The sequence below is a fragment of the Anabrus simplex genome, chromosome 11 (assembly GCF_040414725.1).
Source record: "Anabrus simplex isolate iqAnaSimp1 chromosome 11, ASM4041472v1, whole genome shotgun sequence".
NCBI classification, from domain to species: domain Eukaryota; kingdom Metazoa; phylum Arthropoda; class Insecta; order Orthoptera; family Tettigoniidae; genus Anabrus; species Anabrus simplex.
The window spans coordinates 129,070,560-129,094,451 of NC_090275.1; the positions used below are offsets into that span (position 1 = coordinate 129,070,560).

The 23,892-nt window shown below is 38.6% G+C and overlaps 1 protein-coding gene across 2 annotated transcripts in view; it reads left to right on the plus strand.

The window, feature by feature from the left end:
• Nucleotides 1–23,892, plus strand: part of shtd (shattered) — a 786,765-nt gene that overhangs the window by 574,915 nt on the left and 187,958 nt on the right. For both annotated transcript variants that reach the window (XM_067155551.2, XM_068229717.1), the window contains one exon: nucleotides 12,910–13,036. In XM_067155551.2, coding sequence (XP_067011652.2) covers nucleotides 12,910–13,036 — 127 coding nt within the window. The remainder of the gene's footprint in view (nucleotides 1–12,909; nucleotides 13,037–23,892) is intronic.

Consider the following 23,892-nt stretch of genomic DNA (forward strand, 5'->3'; position numbering starts at 1 on the left):
TCCCTCCTCCCTCACATGTTATTTTAGATGACGATAAAACTCTACTTCCCTTCTCTCCAGAGCTTTCCATGAACTGTCAAACTGTATCACATCGTTACTTCACCAGGTCGCGCTCAAAGACAGACCCTCTAGACAGCGCAGAATAAACATCTTTTCCAAACAAGAACGAGAGGCAAGATGACCTATTCTGATGACCTCCATTTTTATCAAAGGAGTCTCCAAAGGACTTTTATTTGTGCTTATTGTCAATGTTTTTCTTTTCAGTTCTTTATTTATACAGCTGAAGTGGACCACTAAGTGGTCGAAACGTGTCCTGTAAGTTTTAATTTTATTCAATTTTGCCTGAGGCATTAATAAAGTATCGATTAGGTGGTTATTTATACTTACTTCTTGATCATGGTTTATTGTAACCGGTCCAACGTGGAGGTGACCTCTACATTATGTTTCGTTCTACATGAGAAGTCATTTATTGAAGTTCTTTGACCTGATTGAGGTTGATCGATATCCCTGGAGTTTCAAGAACAAATTTTTGTGCACAAAAGAAGCCATTCTGTTATCTCTCTTGATATAATACGAGATATGTGTAACCGCGGCCTGTCAGCTGTGTGTACACTGAGTAGTGCTGCACACGTCTTGTACTAGGCGTGGAATTGTCTCGGTTGTATAAAATGTGAATGAAGAAAAAATACATATGCTCGTTTCTTTAGACAGCAGTGGCGATGATTATTTACTTGAATTAGACGAAGAGTTTAGAGAACTCTCAAGTGAAGATGAAGGTGTAGTGACCTCCAACACTGCAAGTGAAACTTTAACGACTGGACCTGTGTGTAAAATGATCTCGGACCATCATACCCTGTTTCCGAATATTCAGAGGAGGAAGTTCCAGTAATGCTACAAAAGCAAGAAGACACGCTAATGGGCCGGGTTGGAGGAGGAGATGCGGCACACGGCAATGATGACGCTTCTCGGGTCAGGGTTGATAATTTCACTAATAGTGATGCTGAACATACTTCCACACATACGAATGGGAATGCAAACGGCAATAGTGTTTACCGGAATGTAACATTTCATGATAGTGAGCCATTCATCAGGTCAGAAAACTAGAGGACCGCAGGTTCTGCCCAGCTGCATCACTCCACTTCAGTTTATTACGTTTTGTATTGTTTCTTACTCCTGCACTGACGACGAATGTACGGTAATAATCATAATAATATAATTATAATTAGTAATAAAAACTCTAAGTTTAATCTACACTACACACATACATACATTATCATTATAGACTGTTATGCCTTAGAGCGTTCAGTCTGCAAGGCTCTGTGAATTTACTAAACGTCGCCACAATCCTCGATTTGCAACTAGTGTTGTGGCCTCATTTAGTTTTATACCTCTTATCTTTAAATCGTTAGCAACCGAATCTAACCATCGTCGTCTTGGTCTCCCTCTACTTCTCTTACTCTCCATAGCAGAGTCCATCATTCTCCTGTGTAACCTATCCTCCTCCATTCGCCTCACATGGCCCCACAACCGAAGCCAGTTTATGCGTACAGCTTCATCCATCGAGTTCATTCCACCGGGCGAGTTGCCCATGCGCGTAGAGGCGCGCGGCTGTGAGCTTGCATCCGGAAGATAGTAGGTTCGAATCCCACTATCGGCAGCCCTGAAGATGGTTTTCCGTGGTTTCCCATTTTCACACCAGGCAAATGTTGGGGCTGTCCCTTAAGGCCACGGCCGCTTCCTTCCAACTCCTAGGCCTTTCCTATCCCATCTTCGCCATAAGACCTATCTGTGTTGGTGCGACGTAAAGCCCCTAGCGAGTTCATTCCTAAATTAGCCTTTATCTCCTCATTCTGAGTACCCTCCTGCCATTGTACCCACCTGTTTGTACCAGCAATCATTCTTGCTACTTTCATGTCTGTTACTTCTAACTTATGAATAAGATATCCTGAGTCCACCCAGCTTTCGCTCCCGTAAAGCAAAGTTGGTCTGAAAACAGGCCGATGTAAAGATAGTTTCGTCTGGGAGCTGACTTCCTTCTTACAGAATACTGCTGATCGCAACTGCGAGCTCACTGCATTAGCTTTACGACACCTTGAGTCAATCTCACTTACTATATTACCATCCTGGGAGAACACACAACCTAAATATTTGAAGTTGTCAACCTGTTCTAGCTTTGTATCACCAATCTGACATTCAGTTCTATTGAATTTCTTACCTACTGACATCAGTTTAGTCTTCGAGAGGCTAATTTTCATACCATACTCATTGCACCTATTTTCAAGTTCAAAGATATTAGCCTGCAGGCTTTCGGCACAGTCTGCCATTATGACCAAGTCGTCAGCATAGGCCAAACTGCTTACTATATTTTCACCTAACTGAATCCCTCCCTGCCATTTTATACCTTTCAGCAGATGACCCATGTAAACTACGAACAGCAAAGGTGAAAGATTACAGCCTTGCCTAACCCCTGTAAGTATCCTGAACCAAGAATTCATTCTACCAACACTTCTCACTGAAGCCCAGTTGTCAAAGTAAGTGCCTTTGATTGATTTGAATAATCTACCTTTAATTCCATAGTCCCCCAGTATAGTGAACATCTTTTCCCTCGATACCCTGTCATATGCTTTCTCTAGATCTACGAAACATAAACACAACTGCCTATTCCTCTCGTAGCATTTTTCAATTACCTGGCGCATACTGAAAATCTGATCCTGACAGCCTCTCTGTGGTCTGAAACCACACTGGTTTTCATCCAACTTTCTCTCAGCGACTGATCGCACCCTCCCTTCCAAGATGCCAGTGAATACTTTGCCTGGTATACTAATCAATGAGATACCTCGATAGTTGTTGCAATCCTTCCTGTTCCCTTCCTTATAAATAGGTACAATTACTGCTTTTGTCCAATCTGAAGGTACCTTAGCAACACTCCACGCTAATTTTACTATTCTGTGAAACCATTTCATCCCTGCCTTACCACTGTACTTCACCGTTTCAGGTCTAATTTCATCTATTCCTGCTGCCTTATAAAATGGAGTTTATTTACCATCCTTTCCACTTCCTCAAGCATAATTTCACCAACATCATTTTGCTCCTCCCCATGAGCTTGGCTGTTTGTAACACCACCAGGATGATTTCCAGGATGTTCAAAATATTCCCTCCAGCTCTCCAGTGCTTCCCTGGGATCTATTATGAGTTCACCTGAATTCTCAAAACACTGTTCATTTCCTTTTTCCCTCCCTTCCTAAGATTCTTTATTACTGTCCAGAAAGGTTTCCCTGCTGCTTGACCTAGCCTTTCCAGGTTATTACCAAAATCTTCCCATGACTTCTTTTTGGATTCAACAACTATTTGTTTCGCTCTATTTCTTTCATCTACGTACCAATCCCTGTCTGCCTCAGCCCTTGTTTTGAGCCATTTCTGATAAGCCTTCTGTTTACGTTTACAGGCTGCTCTCACTTCATCATTTCACCAAGATGTTCGCCTTTTTCCATTTTTACACACAGTTGTTCCTAGGCATTCCCTTACTGTTTCTACTACAGCATCCCTGTATGCCACCCATTCATTTTCTATATCCTGAACCTGCTTACTGTCTACTGTTCGAAACTTCTCACTAATCATATCCATGTACTTCTGTTTAATTTCCCTGTCCTGGAGATTTTCTACCCTTATTCGTTTGCAGACTTATTTCACTTTCTCTACCCTAGGCCTAGAGATACTTAGTTCACTACAGATCAGATAGTGGTCTGTATCATCAAAAAATCCACGAAAAACTCGTACATTCATAACAGATTTCCTGAATTCAAAGTCTGTTAAGATGTAGTCTATTATGGATCTGGTACCCCTAGCCTCCCATGTGTAGCGGTGAATAGCCTTATGCTTGAAGAATGTATTCGTGACAGCTAAACCCATACTAGCACAGAAATCCAGCAAACGCTTCCCATTCCCATTAGCTTCCATATCTTCCCCGTATTTACCAATCACCCTTTCGTATCCTTCAGTTCTATTCCCAACTCTCGTATTGAAATTGCCCATTAGCACTATTCTATCCTTTCTGTTGACTCTGACCAAGATGTCACTCAATGCTTCATAAAACTTGTCAGCTTCATCCTCATCTACACCCTCACATGGTGAATACACGGACACAATTCTTGTCCTAATTCCTCCAACTGACAAATCTACCCACATCATTCACTCATTTACGTGCCTAACAGAAACTATGTTGCGTGCAATGGTATTCCTGATAAAGAGTCGTACCCCAGACTCTGCGGTTCCCTTTCTTACACCCGTCAAGTACACTTTATAATCTCCCCTCTTCCTCGTTTTCTCCCCTTACCCGAATATCACTTACTCCTAGCACATCCAGATGCATCCTCTTTGTTGACTCAGCCAGTTCTACTTTCTTTCTTCCATAAGCCCCATTAATATTGATAGCTCCCCATTGAATTCCATTTCGTTCGCCAAGTTGTTTCCAAGGAGTCCCTCGCCTGTCAAATGGGAGTGAGACTCCATTACTCCCATAGGTCCGAGGGTTGCTTAAAATGTTCTGAGCTCGGTAAATTCATGAAGCTGGATGCTACCCTACTTGCACATAGTCCAGGTGAGGATCTCTCCTCTAACGGGTTATGGACCACCGGTGAATTGTATAGTCCTAGCCGTCTGAGCACAAGGAGAGCCATGACTCAGAATATGTCCGAGATGCCCACTCCAATTCCATAGCAACTGGTATCCCAACACTCGGGACCACTTATTAGGCCACTCAGCCGTTGCCCATGGTTCACGAACTAGGACATGACTACAGTAACCTACAAAATCTGGCTAGGTATGAATGTGCAAAATTAATTTGCACCAGACTGTTGGAACATATGACAGAAAATTGGACTGCAAAGGGTTAAGGGTTGCTCAACTGTATTGTTGTGTATGCATTTGTCTCGTCAGAGAGTTTTCGTGTATTCACAAAAAAAACGAGAGTTCAGATAGTGGCTGCGTATCTGACTTTTTCAGTAAGTTGTCACTAACCGCGCTGCATTCGTGAAACTTACATAGATCAGGGTTAGTGGTGGTCATTTCTGCTGTTTTAGGAAAACGCCAACGAACTGTTTGTTAAAAACAACTGTTTTCCCAAACAGTTTGAATACAACAAGTCATTCGTTCATAACGAGACTGTGGAGGACGAGTGAGTCACATGCACAAGGGGGCTGCGGGATAGGAAATGAGATCTTTCACCACCTTTCAATCTAACTTGTTTCGTAATGTCTAGGCAGACAGCACAAGTTGAAGGCTGACAAAATACCTATATGAAGGATACACAGGAAGAACGATAAGACGAATGAAGACTCCACTGTTAAGCAAAGGATATAGTCTGTAAAGACATTTATTTATCATTAGGCTATCAACTGACATTAGTGTTTGCGGTCTGCTCATCGATACGGTTCCACACACCCGGAGGGTTTTTTTTTTTTTTTTTTTTTTTTTTTTTTTTTTTTTTTTTTTGCGTCACACCGACACAGATAGGTCTTCCGGCAAAGATGGGACAGGATAGGGCTAGGAGTGGGAAGGAAGCGGCCGTGGCCTTAATTAAGGTACAGCCCCAGCATTTGCATGGTGTGAAAATGGAAAACCACGGAAAACCATTTTCTGGGCTGCCGACAGTGGGGTTTGAACCCACTATCTCCCGAATACTGGATACTGGCCGCACTTAAGCGGCTGCAGCTATCGAGCTCGGTCCCGGAGTTTTTGTTAACCAGTCTGTTATGAGTGACGTATCTATAGCAGTATTATTATACAGTGTCTATGTTCATCATATACCATTATAAGATTATTGTTCAACGAGAACTACTGTAAAAAATAGAAGTTACTGAATGTTATAGATAAGAGAGATAAATACACACACAAAAAACGAGAGTATTCATAAGATGCACAATATTAGGAAAGCACTTAAAAATTAATTATTCCTATTTACATTAAGGAACATTAATATTTCAACCTCTTTTTGTGAGAGCTTTGCATTAATTACGAATCCAATTTGGGAAAGTAGGTCTTCAATATGGCACTGATGTGATCACTATGCTACACTTTATTATTCTGTTCACATGATACCCATTATGAAAAATACTCAAGCACTAACTCTTCGTATTTACATTGAGGAACATTAACATTTCTACCTTTCTTGATGACAGCCTTGTTCTCCTTTCATTAACAATCAGTCCAGTTTGGGAAAAAAGTCTTTCACAGGGCACTGAAGTGGCCACTATGTTACACTTTGTTATGAATATTTGTGCTAAATTGGGATACACATGTTGGTGATTTTTCCACCAATCTAAGGGGCAATTAGATTCCCCTGCTTCATTTACACGAGGTAAAATGTCATCTTTCAAATACAAATCCAGTTCCTTGTTGGCTTGTGACAGAGGGCTGGTTTGAGGACGTTTATCTCCAATAATGTCGTTGAAAATGCCCCAAGCGCTTATTGGACAAGAGGGCTTAAATGCACCCATTGTAGATGGAAGTGAGGAGGACGGAATGTCAATATTCTGCTTCTCGCTGGTCTGGGCGTTTCTCTCTATTAGGTCCACTACTAAATTACGCACCCTCTTTTTGACGTTATCTAGTGCCGCAGGGTCCTGAAAAACGTGGTCTTTATAGCGTGGATCTAATAAAGTGCATAAGGCGAAAGTGCTGTTGTGTTCAACGTTCTTGAACCTTTCTCCTAACCCTTTAACAAGGCTAGCAATTACGGCCCTCACTCCTTCTGTGAACTCGGCTCATTGCCCGAGTTTTTCGCAAATACCTTTCAGGCACCTGACGACCACAATCACAGAACTTCCAGTCATATATGCTTCTCCACTCAGGGAATTAGTCATTTCTTCAAACGGAGCTAGCACATTGCAAAGTTGACGACAAGCTTGCCACTCTTTGCCAGTTATTACGGGCAGATGTTTATCTAGCAGAGCAATAGTGGCCCTGATAGCTTCTTCGAGTTCTACAAATCGACGCAACATATAAAAAGTTGAATTCCAGTGCGTCGTGACGTCTTGGGAAAGGCGTTTAGGCACTGTATGTCCACTTGATATCTGGTACTTCAGTAGTTTTTCGCTTGCTAGTAAACTTCTCCTGAAGTAGCTGACAACTTTTTTGATTTTCTCAATGGTGACTTGCATTTCCTGAAGAGAACCCTGGACAATCAAATTTAACTTATGAGCGAAACAGCCATAGTGTTCCCACTTCAGAATTTCCTCAAAGGCGTTTGTTATATTACTAGCGTTATCAGAAATTGAAAAATTGACTTTGACATGCAGCTTCCAATCGGATAGTATGCACTTAATTTTGTTTGCCAACGCAACAGACGTATGGCTTCAGGAAAAACCAGAACACTTCAGTAAAACCGTCTTGAAGGAAAACTTTCGTAATGTAATGCGCTGTTACGGCAATGTAACTCTCTGCAACTAACGATGTCCACAAATCGGTTGTTATGCACACACTCACTGCTTCATTCGTCACTGTCTCTCTTATTAAAGAAAACTGTTGTTGATAGAGTGCTGGAATCATCACATTTGAAATAGTCTTTCTACCAGGTAATTCATAGCCGGGGATCCACTTCATAAGTTTAGAAAACCCTCTATCCTCAACAATACTAAAGGGCTGATAATCTAAAATAAATAAATCAAGTAAGTCACGATCAATTAACTTCTTTTGGGAAGATGAAACATTTTTAGTGACGTAAGACCTAATTAGGCGCAACACATGAACCAGCAGTCGAGGCCTGCTAGTGCTAATACTAGGTTCCTCTCTATCCTCTGCAGGCCTACTTGGTCGTTTTTCCACTGGAGGTATTTCCTTAACACTATGACACGTTACCTCAGTATATATTGCTATACGTTTTCTTTGCAAATGTCCTTTCAAATTTGTAATAGTTGACTTGTAAGAAATAAGTTGCTTGCGGATAGTGCAAAGCGCCTTATCATTGTTACTTTTCGTGAAATAATTCCACACCTCGCTTCATTTTGACATGTTGTAAAACAGCTCTCCTCGCTCAGCACTCGGCAAACTTTACACCGTTCCGTTTTAAAACTGGTTTGAGAACACCGGTACATCACCCGCCAACAGCCCGCAACCAGCAATAAGCGAAAACGTTGAACAACTGTTCGGCTAGAAACTGCTTTTCCAAACAGCTCTTGGCTCACTGCCAACTAAATATGAGACAAACAGTGGATTTGACAGGGAGGGAATGGGAGTGGTTAAGTACCGAGCAATGCCGATTTAAGGCCGAATAGCTCCGAACGCGCGGGTAGATTCAAGGTTACATTAGTGTCTACTCACTAGCGAACAGTAAAAGACAAACTGTGGACTGTTTTGAAGGAAAAACTGTTTGGTGGAACTTTTAAAAACAGTTCGTTCGTTTTCCACCCGAAAACTGTTTTCTCCAAACAGTTGGGCGTTTTTCTGTCCATCACTAATCAGGGTTATTGTCAGTCAGTCAAGTTAGTCTACCGTCGTCGAACTCGAACTGAGACTTTTTGGGTTTATTTGGTCGTCACAAACAATATCACTCTCTAAAACTCTGTCTATTAGCTTTCGTATTCCATCTTCAACAGCAACACATCTGCTTGATGCCATGTTGGCAAGTGACGTAAGTGAAATAATACGAAACAAGAATTCTTTTATCTCTTGTTCGAGATGTGTGTGAAACCCTGGCACAAGGGAAATTATCGAAGCTACATGTCTAAACTTCAGCTCAGAATGTACACAAGTGGCATGTGTGGGTTAGCAGTGCATCGCGACGAGCTGAGCTTGTCATATGCCACGAATGACTTTTGTGAGCTATGGTTGTAAATTAAGCGTTTTGGTTAATTAAGGCCACGGCTGCTTCCCTCGCACTCCTGACCCTTTCCTAAGATGTACCTGTGTCAGTGAGACATAATGCAAGTTGTTAAAAAAAAAGTTTGCGTGGTATTTGTTTGCAGCAAAAGAAAACATGTCCACATTTCTTTCCTGGACTTGGAAATGAGTTCGGGTATAATGTCAGAGGAAAGACTGACGGGTAATCTTTAGAGTTCTTTAGCAGAGAAACACTTGTCAAAATTTTGTTTGTTGGCCAATCAGTTTATATTTGATGGAATTAATTGTTACTCTGAAGTGAAGCTGTGCAGTGGTGCAATCTCATTATGGTAGGTGAGGCAGAAATCAAATGAATTTGAACAATAAAGTAAGAAACTTTGTGGGTTTGTGATGGGTAGGGTGTGGCTTATAGAGTTGCTTGCTTGCACTGTTGTTAGTGAAGGAAAGCCCCTTTTCAATGTTTCCGAATTTAACAAAGATTTTTGGAAGTTCTGTGAACCGCACCCTTCCCTTACCGATAATATATGACATAATATAATACGCACATCAGGAGATTCGAGGCATGGACCGTGACTAGGAAAGGTCTAAGACACAGCCCTGAACTGGAAATGACCCTAATCAACAATGCACAACAGGGATGAGACTAATACAACTAGCAATAAAATTCAAATAAAATTTAAATGAGGGTTTATTGAAGATAAAATTCAAAGAAAAAGGAAATGAAGCCAGCAATTTAAAGTATTAAAAATATACGTACATGAGTTCATTTGATTCAGTCGATGTACTAATGTAAATGTGTGAGCACAGCATTTCTCAAAACACCAACTTTAATATTAAATTTACGAAAGCTCGCCATCTCAATTGTAATCTCACTACATATTGAGCTAATCTGAATACAATCCACATGGATAAGTTTGGTCTTTCTTTCCATGAGATTAATTACATTGTTTACATACGCGTCCTTCAAACTCAATCATCGTCTCAACAACAATATCTATACATAGATAAGATCCCCAGGCATCCGGGAGAAGAAACTCAGAGCGGATAAAATAATGGAATGCCGGTATCAGCATGACACAGAGAGAAAACATCTCTGACCCAAGGAAACAAAATTAAAACCCAAGGGGAATCACAGGCAAGTGCATAGCCTGAATTTAAGAAGGCAGACATGGCGGCCTCGTGGGCAAGCTAACTGCCAAGACAGAGACCAAGGCAAAATAATTAACACCGTACCGAAATTAAACACAAGGTACGGAAACAAGATCAAAGGGAAAAAGTTAAGCTGACCGATACGCCATCTTTTTACTCTCCTCTCTTGTCAGCACACACCTCAAACATTCAGACATTGCTGGTAACGGCAAACAATGCGAGCAGTAGCTCCTGTCAATAAGTTGAACACAAACTCATATCCCTTTCAGACCTGAAAGAAAACTGGTGGTGTGAATTTTTGTGTGTACGTCAAAGACTGACTAAAATGCTCTTAAGTACATATATTTTTAGTTTATTCTACAAAATAAAAATTAACATCTGAAAAAAAAAAAAAAGCACCCGCACAATTGTGCGTGTCAGGACTTAATTCACTACTTACAAAAAAGAAAACTTACCTCAATGTATGTGAATATACATATGTACATGATCAAATGTCCTATTTTACAGTGGGGAATAATTTAAAACAATTAAATCTTCGTTCAAACACAAGTAAACGTTACATTTTCTATATTGAGGAGGAGTTTTGCTTTTACTGCCCTTTTGGCAGCAGCAACTTGTCGTCAGACCTGAAAGAAATCTGAAGGTGTCAAGACGTCAAAAACTTACTAAAATGCTCTCAAATACATGTTTTTACAGTTTATTTTACAAAATAAGAACTATCGGCTGAAAAAAAGCACCCACACAATTGTGCGTGTCAGGACTTCATTCACTACTTGCAAAAAATAAAAAAATAAAAAATTCAACTCAGTACATGGAATGTGCACATGTACATGATCAAATGTTCTATTTTACAGTGTGGAACGATTTTAAACAATTAAAATCTTATACATTACATTTTGCATGTAGAGTACGAGTTTTTCTTTCACAGTCCTTTTTGTGACAGCACCCAGCCCGCACATATGTGCGTATCAACACTCAAAACCTCATGGTATTACGTACGATGTTGTAAGTTCACAATTTACGTTTACTACACAATCTACACACTTCATTGGTTATATTCTGATATTCAGAAAAGCTTCTAGATTAATATGAATGCAATAAATAAATACTTACTTTAAGCATTACTGCTTCCCACCATATTGCTAATGAACTGTATTTTTAAACTCTTCTTCCTGCCCCTTGGTGGTCAAGTACTAAATAAAAACAGCTGAAGTACATGCAATGTGTCCCGCACAAGCACTGCAGTCCGGTCTAACGCCAAGAAAATGTCAAATAAGCTCAGACATTAATAAAATGCGAACCCGCACAATTGTGCGTACACTGTCTGAAAGGGATATGGTATGACTCATGGTCACAAACAAAGGCTTCACATACGTCAAGGATAGCTTGCACGGCACAGACAATTAGCAGTAGTATAATAGGGACCCAGTGGCCACACATAAACCCATCAGCTTACGCACTCCGTACGACACGAATGGATCTCCGCGTCGACACGCAGGACATACATTCATTTGATGGCAAGATACATTAGAATGCAGCATGCATAAATAGAATTGATCAGAGACCCAGTTACCAACATCACACAGTCACAATAACAGCAACAATCAGCTGTAGTTAAATGCGGAGAATATCACTACAGAACCGTAGAAAAATATATTAAAACAAGGATCACCATACCTGCAATATTAGCCGTCAAAATAAAAAGAAGGATGGCAGTATAGGCTGCGTTCAAATGTAATGAATACCCATGTATAGCTCAGAAAAGCCACTCCGATCTGCGTGCTCTCTCATAACCACAACAAACATTCGAGTCAAAGAGATAAAGTTACAGTCTCGCCGGAAAGAATGACCCTCCGTGTTCACAACTGAGGGTGCTGCCCTCTCTAGTACAACCTTGGAAATAGTTAAGTCAATCAATGATAAGCCGCAAGAGGCCTTTAGCAATAATAGAAAGGTGACTTTATGAAACAGCCGTTCAAACATGGCTCACCTGCCATAAGCACATCGTTACAGAATGTAAATTTATTAATTCCTGACATTATGACCTTTACATTTTCTTTCAACACTTTAAAGAAAACTCTGCTTTTAAGGAAAAAATTTACATGAATTTCTAAACTTACATTTTTATAATAAAAATTTGCAATTTGATTATACCTTTCAGTGTTTATCGACTTCAAAAGGCATCAGTGGTTGAGCAGAAAACTGCTGTAATTCAGGATGTGGAGAAGAATCCTTATAACGGAAGTATGATTTGACTCATTCTTTGTAGCATTCTGAATCTAAAGGACAATATTCTGGCCATAAAAGTGCAGTGTAGTTCCATAGCGAAGAAACAGAAAAATATTTGTGCTTCGCCTCTTGACAAACTTGAAACCATCTTAATAAAATAGTTTGAGAGGAAACGATTTGAAAATGCTCCTGTTGACAAAAACATTTTACATGAGAAATCATGAAAAATTACTCTTTTATTTGGTGTGCATCCAGTGGATGGTTTGACCATTTTAAGAAACGGCAGTCTCTCTGTCAGAGTGTTGTTGTTATTAGCAATCGTCCGCCTCTGAAGCTTTACCAGTTAGCACTATTAGCTGCCGTCCTCGGAGGCCGGGGTTCAATTCCCGGTACTGTCAGAAATGTAAGAACGGCAGGAGGGCTGGTACATGCAGCTCACCTCCATTGGGGGTTTTCCTGAAAAGAACTGCACCACCTCCATTTGAGGACACGAGGTTACTACTTTGCTTATTTTTAGCAATGTATAAATTTAGTAATTACTGACATTATGACCGTTAAATTAGCTTAGAACACAATTACTTTTTTTTCTTCATGAAACCCCTTTTTTAAGGAAAAGCCCCTATCAGGAACAGATATAAAATCCCCAGCTCTGAGATAGGTTAGTTTGTGAAGTGATTATACTCTGTTCTCTTTCAGGCTCGCAGAAGGAGAAGTACAAATCGCCCAGTTACCAGATACGTGAAGGAGACTCGGTGAACATTGATGTGACCAGCCCCGGAGCAACTCTGGCACTCGGCATGATGTTTTTCAACACAGGAAATAGGTGAATACGGGAGATCAGGTTCTTACCTTATCGATTACTGGAACACAGATAAGTGCAGGGAGTGAGTGATGAGAAGATGGAGATTGTCCTTGCACCCTCTTCCTACACCAATGAGTACTTTCAGTCAAATTGAGAAATTTTGTTTTCAGGGAGTTTTGCTCAGTTGTATTGGTTTGAGAGCAGATAAAATCTGCGGAGAATTGTCCATTCTGGGCAAATAACAGAGGTACAAACTCGTGTAACTTCAGGGAAAACAGAGCATTTGTCAAGCCTGTTGCTAAGGGCCCGAGATAAAGATAGGACGCCTTGGCTTACTAGAAAGGAGGCTTGGCGAAGACTTTGTGTAGGAAATGACCACATTCACCAAAACGGTGCTGCCTTGCAGATGTGGCAGCGGATTGTCAAAAAATCCTTTACATTGTTAGCCTAGCAAGCCACCTGAACAGAGTTGCTTTCAAAACCAAAACAAGCCTCTGACATAAAGTGACATGACATGACAACTCTTAATGCAGCTCGCAAAGAGACCGACATTACACAGGAAGGAACAGCTCAGAATTTGAACACGGGGAATAAAAACTCACATAGTAAGATCTTAAGGATATCAATCAGTAACTATAAACATAAACTTCTTCATTTTCAAAGTATTCACCAATTTTTAAAAATGAGTAATTAAATTTGCGTTAACAACAGTCTCTGATCTAGAGAATCCTTGATTAGGATATTAAAGTTTAAAGAAATTTTTTTAATGACTACCTCGAAAACATAAGAAAATAAAACAACACAATGAACCACAACTAAAATATAAGATCAATTAAATAAAACCAGAAGATTATAATCATAAAGATCATTCAGATAACACCCACAGAGAAATAATCCAGGCCCAAGTAAGGTTAAATACCAAAACTTGTTGAACCACGAGTCAATCAAACTTGATTAGCACACATCAGAACAAACCGTACCCCAGAAGAAAGTACGATCAACTCAACTCGCAAACGTCAAATGTTACCCTTAACAAGCAGTCGCCACTCAAATGTCAATCTAAACAGAGGTTACGCCCCCAAACAGTTTATAGGCGGCTACCATAGCAACGAATCACATGACACAAATAAGGAAAATGGCAGCCCAAAACCATCCGAGTAGTCACTAGAAAATATTTTCACTTTCTGGCCTTACACACAAGCTTGGAGGTTGTGAAATATACAAGACGATTATTATAAATCCAAAAGTTAATTAATGATACACTTGAACCACCAGATAGAGGTTTATAGCAACTACATATTAATTAATAATGGTTTCTAAGAGCTCCTACCGTATAGATTTACTTAAATACTGCTTATCAGCCTTTCAAATTACCTTGAAATGAATATCCGACAGTATTACCAATTTACAATTTCATTGAAACATACCAGCATAACAAACAATATATTACACTGCAATGATCATAACCTGAATTTTCACATATTTCTGCTAAATATAAAACTCGTGAGATTTAAGTAAATAGTTATCTTTCAACTGTCATTATACCAAATGTGTTTCCCATTGCTCCTCAACAGTACGCCTTCTTGTTGTATGCAACTAACACTGCAGATCCTAGAAGAAGAAGAAGAAGTAGTAGAAGAAGAAGAATAAGATGCAAATATTCACAAATGTCGGAAGAGGTTTTTTTTAAAAAAAAAATCTCTGGCCTAATCGCCGGGTGGTGATTATTCTATGCAGAGTCCAATCCAAGCAACATCTCCCCTAGTATTAATTGCAGTACAACCAGCAGTCGTCAGGCGGGAAGCTTCTTTCTTCAACTACAGATAATAACCACGACATATTGTAGCTCTCACACCCATTGACGATCGAAAAACAAGTTCCAGTACCACGCACCCAGGTGGCAGCAGCGAGTACAGCGCTCGTGGCCTGGAGGCATACTCCTAGCAAGCACAGGATGAAGTAACACATTGTAATAAGGCCCAGCCCACTCCGTGGACCTCAAATCTCATAAATACATTACACAGAGCTACTAAATACTTCACATGCCGCATCAAATAATTAAAATCCATTACTACCCCCCCCCCCCCCCCAAAAAGGACCAACATGGGGTAGGGCATAACAAGCAAGAAACGAGGAAAATAAACATCATTACCAATTTTAATGTCCTTACTTGATGTAGTCACAAGTAACAGTTATTGAGGCCAGTTACAATTTTTCTAGGACCATGGATGAAGGAGCAATATCAATATTTTTTTCAGATCATTAATTTTCATCTAAGTCCACGAACCCAAACAGCGTATAACATGAACACACATCTTACACAGCCATAATCTCTTAACACTGAAATGGTCAATTTTTGAATGTGTACCACACAAATCATAAGGGTTTTTCTTCATAATATACACAAGATTTCATTTGACATGTCTTACGCTAACATGCACATACCAAGGATTCTTTCATTAACATAATTCTGGGGTTTCAAGTTTAGAGGAAGGCATGATTTCTTTGGCAATAACAAATTACAGAGATAAACACAAACAAGGAAAGGAAAAAGACCCATAAGTATCTTCAAGTATTGAATCAGTGCACTAAATCCTCACTTAATAAATTAAATAATATCCACCAAACTAATCACTTCATGAGATATGAAATCACACAACATCAACCCCCCAAAACAGAATAATCCAAGCACAACATAACAGGAATAAGCCTGGGAAAGTATACATCAAAGTACAGTACATAATACAAGCATAAGGAATTAAAATTATCCCCAAAAGCCAATTAAATCTCAACGTCACACCCGTGGAACCACAAATCATTCAGTAATTTCAGTTTTACAAATCTTCAAACTTACTAACAAAATTATTTAATTTATTTCCAATTAATCTGGTTTAACCCTCATATATTACCTGTTAAAAGAAGAAGGAAGGTAGACATCAATTACACACACAGAAAATTATCAGAGAAATGACAAGGCTAAGGATGGCCTTAAGGTTACGATATAACTCATTCATTTAGCTTCCATAGACTGTACAATTACATATTTTGAATTATGCCAACAGTGTAGGAGTTGTCGAGTGATTTCTTGATACAAACAATAATGAACGTTCTGAAAAAGAAGAAGAAAAACAGAATCACCAAATACCTCAATGTTAGGACAGCACATCTTTTTTTAAAAATAAAAAATAATATTAATAACCAATATTTACAAGACAAAATAAAAATCTGTGAGTGTGGTGTTGATAATACGTACATATTCAATGTGATGGTAGAAATATAGTAACGGGGCCTCAAGGATTATTACATAAAATGTTACTTTAAATACTGCAATTCTCGCCTTAAAATGATCGTGGAAGAGAGATGTGTTCAATATGCTTGCCTGCGACCTACCCACCCGCCCCTACAAGTACATTTACTTTTATAACCAAAAATACTGTTTTAGACGCCGTATTCCACGCCGTAGACGGTGATTGGTTCACGTATGGAAGAGGATGACGTCATTGACACCTAGGATGAGGCCGAGATTTTGTTACCAACCAATTGCAGAAGAAAAAAATATGAAGCGGCCAGGGAAGTTTAAAAGGCCGCGGCGCATACGTCTGCCCGGCAAGAAAAAAAGTAGTTTAGTAGTTGTAACCTATCTTTGTACATCCAGGCCAATCTCTGTCATGAGAACAGTGGCACCTTGGGGCCACACTCCATTCGAGAGGCTCTTTTCTATCGCCGCAGCGCATACTGTCCGCTCGGCAAGGAAAAAGATAGTTTAGTAGTTGTAACCTATCTTTCTACATCCAGGCCAATCTCTGTCATGAGAACAGTGGCACCTTGGGGCCACACTCCATTCGAGAGGCTCTTTTCTATCGCCGCGGCGCATACTGTCCGCTCAGCAAGGAAAAAGATAGTTTAGTAGTTGTAACCTATCTTTGTACATCGAGGCCAATCTCTGTTATGAGAACAGTGGCCCCTTGGGGGCCACACCCCCTTCGAGAGGCTCTTTTCTATTGCCGCGGCTCATACTGTCCGCATGGCAAGGAAAAAATGTATAGCCATATCAAACCAACAACCAACAGTTGGCAGTATTGTCTTTCCTCTCAGCGCTACTAAGGTGACAGTCAACGCGCATGCGCCACCTAGTGGTGGCTTGTGTTACTAAACCTTGAGGCCCCTTTACTATAGTTTTGCCCAATGTGACATTAACATATTTTTAAGGCTATATACTAGACATTAAGAACATTTACAAGTTAATAAGTTATAGCATCAATACCAGCACTTCATCGTGTATTCTTCTGTACTATAGAAGCAGCTACTCAGCAGGAGATTTTTTAAATGTGTGGTAAATGAACTCATGGGACTAATATCTTTAATCTTATTTGGAAGCTGCTTATACAATCTGATTCCAACAGTGTCTACATGTCTCAAGGCACTGGTTTTACTCTTGTGCTTGATAAAAATATTATTTCTTGTTCGCGTCTGGTAATCTTGATTGTCAAAATTCTTTCTGAAGTGATCAATAATTTTTTTTACATGTAGAATGCATTGCATGATGTATATGCTTAGTACTGGGAGTATGCTTAGTCTCTTAAATAATGGCCTGCAATGATCTAACCTGTTATATCTCGGTATAATGCTGATAGCTTGTTTCTGTATTCGAAAAATATCAGGATTTGATTTGTAGCAGCCCCAGAGACCAATAGCATGAGTGATGACTGAATGGAAATATCCAAAATATGCTATTCTAACATATTCTTCACTATAAGGATTTTGTCTAATAATTGTAGTGAAGAATATGTAAGAATGGCATATTTTGGATAGGATAACCTCCACAGAGACAGTTGGAGACGTCGAGCTCAATCAGATGGACAGCACGCGTTAAATTTGTCATCAACAACAGCTCTAACGAGGAACACCGAGCCATGAATACCATAACACCATCGTTACGTGTAACTAATCTCATGATTAGACCCGTATTGAAATTTGCTATAATATGCTTACAATATTGTGATTTTTTATTCCACCTTTTCAATGCAAATGGTTTTATGTTGTTAGATCATAATGCTACAACACTGTTTTATAGGGACATGTTTTGCTTGAATTCCAAGCATCCTCAGCCTATATAATCATGTCAAGGTTAAGACCTGTCATATTTAATTTTCTTTGAAATTTGTGCTTAATTATAATTCTAAAATTAAATAATAAAATATATAAACTTAGGAATTTATAAACACATTAATAGTTTAGCAATATAAATGATTATACTAAAGTTGGAATAATTGTTTATAATTGTTTATTCGAACTGTTTCAGAGTCTGAAGTGAGACGAGTACTGATTTCAATTAAATCTCATGCAACAGGGGCTGATGAAATCCCTATTTTCTTTATTACTAACATTATGGATATAATATTGCCGGTTATTACTGACTTATTTAATGCATGCCTCTCCCGTAGTTATTTTCCGACAAAATGGAAAGATACGCAAGTTGTCCCAGTTCCAAAAAGGTCGCCAGCTAATGTAGCATCCGACTTTCGTCCTGTATGCATTCTTTCAGCACTGTCTAAAGCTCTAGAAAAATTGATCTATAGCCAACTTGAACAATATCTGGAAAAATATTCTCTGCGTGACCCCTTCCAATCTGGTTTCAAGAAAGGACATAGCACAGGGACGGCACTGCTAAGAATTACAGACGACATTAGACGAGCTATAGATGAGCGGAAAGTGACTATACTTATTCTACTTGACTTCAGTAGTGCGTTTGACACAGTAAATATTGACATATTATTAGCGAAACTACAAAGATTTAATCTGAGTCCCTCTGCTATTCAGCTCTTTGCTTCGTACCTCTCCAATCGGCGACAACGTGTTGTCATAAACGGCACTACCACAGATTGGAAGACGAAGCAAACAGGTGTCCCACAGGGATCCGTGCTTGGACCTCTTCTGTTTACTCTATATATCAATGATATATCTTCTCAGTTCAGTAACTGTAAGTATCATTTATATGCAGATGATCTACAAATATATTATCACTGTAAAGCTATTGATATTGAGTTTGGAATTCATCAGATGAATTCTATTTTAAATCTGATTAGCTCCTATTCTAATAAGAATTGTTTATTAATTAATCCTAAAAAGACACAAGCTATTATAATAGGGCAACAAAGGCAGTTAAATATCCGTAACAAGAAATTATTGCCTTCACTTTTGCTTTGTGGTGTAGCTATACCATTTCAGAAGTCGGTAAAAAATCTTGGAATTATCATAAGTGACACACTAGATTGGAGTGAGCACATAACAAGCATCTGTAGGAAAATTCACTCGTCACTTCACCCTCTCAAAACTCGCCAATCACTTCTTCCACTAAGCTTGAAAATTAAACTTATCCAGACCCTCATATTTCCCATACTTAATTATTGTGATATTGTAATGATAGATGCCACCATGGAACAGACACTAAAATTACAGAGGGCAATGAACTCATGCATTAGGTTTATATTTTCAATTAAATTTTCAACTCATATCTCCCCCTATTATGAACTTCTCTCCTGGTTAAAAATCGATAAACTACGACATCTTCACGTTGCTACTCTCGTATTTCGTCTGCTGAATGAATCTAAACCCCAGTATTTATCCTCAAAGTTTAATTTACTCTCCTCCTCTCATGAACACAACACTCGACCGACTACGACACTCTCAATTCCTGTGCATCGCTCATCTTCATTTAACCGCTCCTTTCAAGTATCTGGTGCAAGGCTATGGAATTCCCTTCCAGTTAGTGTTAGGAACTGCACTTCCTTAGCTTCTTTCAAGCGGTCTTGCTGAGATTACCTATTAAATGTATAACCAGCTTGTATGAATGGCAGTATGAATGGAAGAATGAATGAGGTTAGGATTTATATTTTGTTAAATTATTTCATTATTCTGTTTTATAAAGTTTATTAGATATGTGGTTATTTCATTATTCTGTTTTATAAAGTTTATTAGATATGTGGTTAAGTGTAAGAGAGGGCCGTGAGCCTTAACTTCGCCACAAATGAAGGCATGAAATAAATAAATAAATAATAAAGGTATTGACGTCCAAAACACAGTATCTTCAAATGTTGAAAATTTGGCTAAAATTGATTTCTCAAAGTTCTAGTTTATTAAAAACCATTGTAATTTGACCTATGTTAAAATTTGAGTCTTAATTATTGTTAAAACTTATTGGTGTCTGAAGATTAAAATCTTAGATATGTTGGAATTCAGCTTCAGGTTTTAATTTTGAGGCTTGCTACTTTAATTTAATAGTCTTGAACCGTAAGATGTTGAATTAGGTAGTTTCGTCGGACTAGTCTTATTTTGACGATCAGATTTTCCGTTGGTAGTAGTTTGTATTTATAAGGGTTTTAGTCAAAAGGGACGTCAATCCAAAATCTTGAGGAGTTGATTAGTTTCTTTCATAATATTTGAATGATGGTGCATCTGTAACAAAGGAAATTTGCGTGAATAATGTTGTGTGTTATTGTGCTCTTACAGTGATCTGATGGTATGTATTCACTTACCCCTTTGACTGCTACTACAAAACCTCGTGGAATTTGTTACATTACGGTGACTGTCCTGGTTTTACTCCTTGTGTTATATGTATGGAAAAGCTGTTGTGGAGGACGGGTAGGGGATTTAGGGGAGGAAATATTAGGCGGGGCGTTAGACATTCGTGTATCGTGTGGTGAGGAGTTCTTACCTGTTGTCGGGATGGGGGTAGGGGAGGAGACTTGGCGTATTGTGTGGAGGGGAATATTTATGCGTTGTCGAAGTAGTTTCTGTGGTGGGAGTTTTCAGATTAAATATCTTAAAGGATTTACTATTATCTGATTTGAAAATTTGTAATAATATTGGCAATTGCTCTATTAACGGACTTTTTATATCGACCGCGTCATTCAAGTTTTTTTCCTTATTAAAATATTGGTCCAAATAAATACATATATTTTCAAACTCCGTCATTAGCTTCCCCTTTGCAATCCTTTTGATTTTTGTGATGTCTTTGTCTGTTGAGATATATTGATGGCCGGTTTCTTTCATATGGTTACTCATTGCAGAATATTTATTGTGCTTTAAAGCGTTAAAGTGTTCCATGTATCTAGTAAGGAAACTGCGGCCAGTTTGGCCAACATATGAAAATTTACACTGTGTGCATGCTAGTGTGTATATTCTGGAGCCTTGAAATTTGTTGTTGTTGGAGTTTACTATGTTATGATTAAAGAATAAATTTTTATTGGTGATGTGTGTTTTGAAGGCTATTTGCATATCCCGTTTTTTCAGTGGGTTTGCTATTTGGTGAATCGTTGGACTGGTGTAAGTAAAAGTTGCGTATTTTGATTTCTTAGTATTTTCTGGTGCGAGGTCAAATTACAATTGGTTCTTAATAAACTAGAACTTTGAGAAATCAATTTTAGCCAAATTTTCAACATTTGAAGATACTATGTTTTGGACAATTATTCCAAATTTAGTATAATCATTTATATTGTTAAACTATTAATGTGTGTATAAATTCTTATGTTTATATATCTTATTATTTAATTTTAGAATTATAATTAAGCACAAATTTCAAAGAAAATGAAATATGACAGGTCTTAACCTTGAGATGATTATATAGGCTGAGGATGCTTGGAATTCAAGCGAAACATGTCCCTATAAAACAGTGTTGTAGCATTATGATCTAACAACATAAAACCATTTGTATTGAAAAGGTGGAATACAAAATCACAATATTGTAAGCATATTATAACACCATCAACCGTAGAAGAAACCATGGAACAGAGATAGGCTAGACAGGAAAACGCAGTGGGTACCCAATCTGAATTCATATATCAATCCAATTTCACAAAATTATAAAAAAAATCAAATCAAAATCTCTTTATTTGCAAATGAGATGTCTACCTCGGTCGCAAATGGTACACTAAAATACATTATTGTCAAGCACTAAATTTTAAATTAACAAGAGAAGAAGAAAATTCTCCTAGAATACAATATTATAAAATTTTATGCTAACAATTTTTTCTATTAAACACACAGCTCATCCTTAATAAATTTATATTGTTTACAAAACATAGTCAACTCATATGCAGTATGTGGAATTACTTCAAATAATACTATACAACGGATATAAAATTAAAATTTACATTGCATTTATTTACTTATTTATTTATTTTTTACCCATTCTGGAACCTAAGTAGCATAACAACCTGCTGCGTCTTAACCAGAGCCCCTTTTGCCACCACTTTTCAGAGTTCCTGAAGGGCCTAGCTACCATAGCGGTCCCAAGGCCCTTGAAGTCCCCACTGTACGTCACCCCTACAGGTAGTCCCCTACTTTGGCTGTCCAAACTCCTTAGACTAGGGGATGGAATTAATTTATTCACACACATTTTTTTATTTACAATAACCTGCACTGGTAGAATGCCCTCTAACATTTCATTTATTTTCTCTGTTGCTGTTATTCTCTTCTTGAATATCTGTACAGATTTTTTGAAAAGTATCAAACACTACCCCTGGTAAACTGTTGCACTCCTTCACGCCCTTCCCAATGAATGAAAATTTACCCCAATCACTTCTGCTAAAATTCCTTCTAATTTTATACTTGTGGTCAGTCCTGCCAATATAATTATTTTCCAACTGAAGCCTCTCACGGATGTCTCCCCATGCTTCTTCTCCTCTATAGGCTCTATATAATCCTATAAGTCTAGTTTTATCCCTTCTCTTACTTAAAGTTTCCCACCCAAGTTCCTCTAACATTTCTGATACACTACTCTTTCTCCTGGAATCCCCTGTTACAAATACAGTAGAACCTCGATAATTCGAAATCGGTTAATTCAAAATGCCGCGTAATTCGAAGAATCTCTGGTTCCCCGAAACACGAGGTACGGCTTTTCGTGTTATTTAAATTGTTTAATTCGAAATATGGATAATTCATAATTCGAAGAACAACGTCGGTCCCAGTATTGAAATTCAGACTTTTAATTCGAAATTGTCCTTCAATTTGTTAAAAATAATACTTTACGGCGTAATTTGAATTAAAAAATTCCCCGCGTCACGATAGAGCGCGTCTTCCGGAACGTGTATCTTTCCGCACTTTCACTTTGAGTTTGGTGTTCGGAACGTGTATCTTTCCGCACTTTCACTTTGAGTTTGGTGTGTCTACAGCGTGCTTCAGAGTTGCCAATTTCTAGTGAAATCATAGTTCTTTTGTATTCTTCTAGTTACTCGTTTTATTTAAAGTTTTAGTGTGCAGTTATAAACTTCGAAGTTGTTATATTTTATTAATACTGTGTTTTAGTTTATTGTTACGATATTTTAGTTTAGGGTACGTGTGTTCCTTTTTTTGTGTTGCGATGGCTAAGCATCAGTATTCTTCAAAGACACTCAGCGAGAAAGTGAAAATTATAAGGGAGGTCGACAAAGGACAAAAGACGAAAACTGAAATAGCTAAAGAATTTGGAATTCCTGTGTCCACACTTTCAACGTTTTTAAAAAATCGTGAGAGCATAGAAGCTCAGGAAATGCAGGGTGTAAATACAGCAAAGCGAATGCGCATTCGAGGAGCTAAACACTCCGATTTGGAAGTACAATTGATCGAGTGGTTTCGGCATATTCGGGCAAACAATATCCCAGTAGATGGCGAGATTATTAAGGGGAAAGCGAATGAACTGGCGCTGAAGATGGGTCTTGAATTTCAGTGTTCGAACGGGTGGATTCAGCGTTTCAAGGAACGGCACAATATCACGTGGCAGGCAGTGTGCGGAGAAGCCGAATCAGTGAACACTACTAATGCAGACAGTTGGCGAGAAAAGGTGGCTCACATAATCAATTCGTATGCACCGAACAATATCTTCAATGCCGATGAGACTG